At 41.4% G+C, this 4,873-nt stretch overlaps 1 protein-coding gene across 2 annotated transcripts in view; it reads right to left on the reverse strand.

Moving 5' to 3' along the window:
• LOC119368907 overlaps window positions 1–3,988 on the reverse strand; it is a 5,050-nt gene extending 1,062 nt beyond the window's left edge. The window contains exons 1-7 of one of the 2 annotated variants that reach the window (XR_005176776.1): window positions 3,831–3,988; window positions 3,083–3,194; window positions 2,676–2,784; window positions 2,413–2,581; window positions 1,429–1,543; window positions 799–900; window positions 596–686 (exon numbers count right to left, since the gene is read on the reverse strand). Coding sequence is in view for 1 of the 2 variants with exons in the window: in XM_037634020.1 (XP_037489917.1) it covers window positions 844–900; window positions 1,429–1,543; window positions 2,413–2,581; window positions 2,676–2,784; window positions 3,083–3,194; window positions 3,831–3,949 (681 nt within the window). In the remaining variant the exon portion in view is untranslated. The remainder of the gene's footprint in view (window positions 1–595; window positions 687–798; window positions 901–1,428; window positions 1,544–2,412; window positions 2,582–2,675; window positions 2,785–3,082; window positions 3,195–3,830) is intronic. The other variant, XM_037634020.1, reaches the window with a different exon arrangement.
• Between the last annotated feature and the right edge of the window lie 885 nt (window positions 3,989–4,873).

Below are 4,873 nucleotides of genomic sequence, written 5' to 3' on the forward strand. Positions count from 1 at the left end.
ATTATGATTATGATCTATGATTTCTATTTTCTTGTTTTATAGTATTTTTTATATATTTTTTGTTAAAGTGTTGTTGGCTTGTATAAGTTGATGCCATATCACCGGGGAACCGCTTTGGATAGGGCCAAGGGAGTAAAGTAAACAAATTTAGTAATTGAAGGTTAAAAACAACCAGATTCAGAGTTCAAAGTTGAAAAGTGAACTTCTGCAATAATTCAACCTAAAAAGTGGACTTGTCTAAGCTGGCACATGCATAGTTATTAAAACCGACCAGAACAAACCGAACCAAAGCCCTGTTCCAATCTGGTTCGCAGTGAAGGTTGATCCAATCAACATGTTGTGACCCGGCAAAAACCCGGTTAAACCACCCAATTGGGCGCTGAACCAGGGGTCAGTAAAATATTCTGTAGGTAGGATGAAGGTAGAGGCTTTGTTCGTTTGTTATCTTCGTACTTAACATCATTTCTATCATATCATCTAAAAAAATATTGTTTCTATCATATACTAACAGACAAAAACCATGCAATCATATTTTATTTAACCAACGGGTTGGACCGCGGATCCGACGGTCTGAACACTGAACTAATGCACTTACCATGTCAATCGCCGCTCCGGGTTCAATAACTACGGACACATGACACACAAGTTAGATGCAAAATCCTTATACATGATGCTGGAGAGGGTGGCTGTTGATTTAATGCAACAAAGCACATAATCTCAGCACAGGATGCAATAAAAAATTTAACATCCAAGCGAAGATGATAAAATGTACAGTACTCAGTTTACTGTACAGGATACCTTGACCGGGGTTGTTTTGATTTGTTGAGCATTTCCAGGAGCCTGTTATGTGTTCTTCTCCATAGATTGTATTTTCAGAGAAATCTTCCGCAAATAATCAGACTGGGTAATACAAAAGAAAACAATGTAAAGCTTTATACCAAATTACTAATAGTGGCTTGCAACCAACAGTTCCGCCCATCAGGTGACAGTTCACTACAAGATTCAACATGTGATCGATAATAACCAAGATCATGATCAGCGTTTTGGTCTATCATTTATGTAACATAATTAAAAAGATTTAGAATATAGTAGCTTATTAACTTACTATTTGTATGTGTACTAAGTGTGAAAATGCTAAAATAACTCAGATGTGCTCCAAATGGATGAGTGTGGGCGTTGACACACCCATGGCCCCAGTTCAAGTCCCGGCAACCGCAGAAAAATTTGTGTGTTTCCAAGCATGAGAAAAATCAGGATATGTTCCCAAGAGCAGGTAAAGAAAATATTGGCAGCTAGAGAGCAAAAAAAGTCACCCAAGGTATCCCAAAAAAGGTAAACTGCTAAAGGTACTTAAACATGATTAAAAAATCTTCTACAACATTTGGAGACAGTTCTGCTCCGAGTAGCCACCGAGATAGGTTAAAGTACCTGGCTGGTCGCTGCTGTATAGATCTTCTCTTCGCTTCGCACAGCGATTTTTTGAAGTTCGTTCAGTCCCTCTGGCACTGATACAGCTGGCAGATGCTTCTTCAGGCATTCCATTCTACACGTACAATGCAAAATGTGAATAAATTGGAAGATGCAGTGTGCAATGGAATATCTGGCATCTGAGATGTATGGTGGGATGAGTAGGCAGGGCAGCCAATTCTCAATCATATACACCCTCCATTCCTCTAGGAAGGTGTAATTTTCGCTTTGATAAAACCAAGGAGGTGCTGCGCGGGTTGATTTATTCATGACTTGTGATCATGGGAGGAATACCACTTGGGGAAGCATTCGAGAAACTCTAGTTTCAGAACAAAATTGCGTCCCGGCACAGTACTAATTAATAGCATGGTTTCCCCTAGGAGACAAACGTTGTGATATCTGTGCTATACTGTATTGGTGTATGGCATGACAAATTTGCACCTCTTTGTCAATAAACTTGTACTATTAAACTGTTTAGATAGAATTTAATTATAGTTAAATGAAGTAATTAGGTTGGATTAAAGGTGCAATACGGAGTTCATTAGTCAATGCCCCAGCAGGAATTATTATTGACCTAAGAGTAGAGGCACAAAAACTGGGAGCTTGTGTGTAGATTGATGACGAATCTGTTGCTGCCACTATGAATATGGCTGAATCAAAGATATATCAGATGGATCAATGACAACATTGACCCAAACACACGCAGGAAATTCCTTTTTTTGTATGTGGGAAACCGAAAAGGTGGGAGAAATTAGATCATAACCCACACTGAGATTGACGGGTGGGGCCGGGGCCACCTGCCATTGAGATAAGCCTGGGGCAAATCATCAAACCCCTAATAAAGCGTGGCAAATCATCTAATCCCCCGAAAAAGTGGAGAAGGATCGAATTAATATGATTGAGGGAGAGGAAAGCAAAGCAGAGCAAATCAATTACAGTCCCTACATCTTATTGACGATCCTGCTGCGCGCCTCAGGCTGAAGCTGGGGGCGCCAATCGCCTCCGGTGAGGGGCGGGGCGTTCGGATCAACGCCGGCAGCAGCGGCGACTGCAGCGGGGTCTGAACCCTGGATGGGCCGCCAGGGGGTTCCGTCGGGCATTCTTAAACATGATGCTGGAGAGGGTGGAGGTTGATTTAATGCATTAAAGCACAAAATCTCAGCGCTTGATGATAAAGTGTGGAGCACTCAGTTCACTGTATATGATACCTTGACCGGGGTTGTTTAGATTTGGAATCACTTGAGCATTTCCAGGGGCCTGTTGTGCCTTCGTCTCCATAGATAGCATTTTCAGAGAGATCTTCCGCAAATAATCAGACTGGGTAGTACAAAGGAAAACAATGTAAAGTTTTGCACCAAATTACTAATAGTGGCTTGCAACCAACAGTTCTGGTTGATTAGCAGTTTAGCATGCTCGAGAAGGTGGTTCAGCTTTTAACATTTCAACCATAGTTATACATGGTACTTAACATGACTTAAAAGTATCCTCTACAACATTTGGAGACAGTTCTGCTCTATTATTACTTATTAGCCCATAAACCTTGTTTGACCCCCATAGCTAAAAATAAAATAAACTGTGCTCTGCTTCGAGTAGCCGCCAAGACGGATTAAATTACCTGGCTGGTCGCTGCAGTATAGATCTTATCTTCGAACCGCACCGCGATGATTTGAAGTTCGTTCAGTCCCTCTGGCACTGATACCGGCAGATGCTTCTTCAGACATTCCATTCTACACGTACAATGCAAAATGTGGATAAAATATGTGGCATCTGAGATGTATGGTGGAACGAGTAGGCAGAGCAGCCAATTGAGGTAGATCTCCAATTCTGAATTCCTATATGCAACTAGCAAGGCGTAATTTTCAACTTTGGTAAGACCAAGGCGTAATTCTGAACATTTGAGGAATATATATCCACCCTAGCTTCAGAACAAAACTGCATCCCGGCACAGCACTAAGAGCATGGTTTCCCCTAGGAGATCAAACGCTGTGACATCTGTGTGTTAAATTGTTCAGATATAATATAATCCTAGTTAAGTTAAATGATGAAGTGATTAAGCTGGACCGATTAGGAAGTTGATTAGTCAATTTTGACCTGGGTAATATAGTACTAGTACAGAGGCGCAGAGACCGGAGGGGAGCTTGTGTGTAGATCGACGACGAAGAATCTGTTGCTGCCGCTAAGGACATGGCTGGATCGAAGCTCTATCGGATGGATCGATGACAAGATCGAGCCGAAAACACGCGGGAAATCCCTTGGAAACCGAAAGCAAACGCGGAGGAAGGATCGAATGAACATGGATTAGAACTTTAGAGGGAGGGGAAAGCAAAGCAAGGCAGAGCAAATCGAGCAGAGTCCATACGTACATCTTGTTGACGACCCTGCTGCGCGCCTCGGGCAGGAGCTGGGCGCGCCAGTCGTCGCCGCCGGTGGGCGGCGGGGCGTTCAGGTCAACGCCGACGCCAACGCCCCAGTTGGTGTCCATGGCTGGTGGTTCGTGTGTAGTATGCCGACTGGTCGGGTCTCGAGGGGATGGAGGTGGAGGCGCCCCGCCTCTGCCTTTTCTATATACAAAACGAGACGACGGCGACGAGGAGGGAAAGCCCCTTGCGGTGCCTCCTTTTTAAAATTTATAATACTCCCTCCGTTTTGTTAGTCTGCACATAACTTTTGTCTGAAATCAAAATATCTCTAGTTTGGCCAAACTTACAGAAAAAAAAGTATCAACACTTACAATGCCAAAGAAATATCTTTAGATTCATTATGGAATATATTTTCATGTTATGTATATATGATATTCTAGATGCTGATATATTTTTATGCAAATTTGGTCAAAATTTGTAAAGTTTGACTAGACACAAATCTTATATGCGGAGTAAAAATGAACGTTCCTACATGAATAGATCTTGTCTACATTGGATGTGATGCCGTGGCTTCGGAAAATGTTTGTGATTTTTAAAAAATATTTTTGAATTTTATAATAAGTATTCGGAAAATAAAAATACATTCATTAGTCTTTTCTAAAAAAGGTCGTGTATTTAAAAATGTTTAGAAATTTCACAAAATTTCTCCAATTCAAAAAATATTCATGTATTGAAAAATAACATATCAAAAACTGTTCATATCAAAAATTTCAAAGATTTCTTAAAAATTGTACAATACACTACTCTCGAGCTGAACAGGCGGTATTTGCCCCATTCCTGCTCTTTTTGTTTTGTTTGTTAACTTGATGAAACTTTGGATTCCAGGCTGAAGCCGTTATCAGTAAGGCACAATTAAGGGCATTCCTCTCTGCTGATTCCACAAGTTCATGTTGTAAAAGTGTGCCGAGGAAGAGTGCGAAGAGGGCATCCAGAGAACCCATTGATGACAAGGCTACTTCACTGAAGTATTTGAGTAAACATGAAGT

This window comes from Triticum dicoccoides, chromosome 2B, assembly GCF_002162155.2.
Source record: "Triticum dicoccoides isolate Atlit2015 ecotype Zavitan chromosome 2B, WEW_v2.0, whole genome shotgun sequence".
Classification (NCBI taxonomy): Eukaryota; Viridiplantae; Streptophyta; class Magnoliopsida; order Poales; family Poaceae; genus Triticum; species Triticum dicoccoides.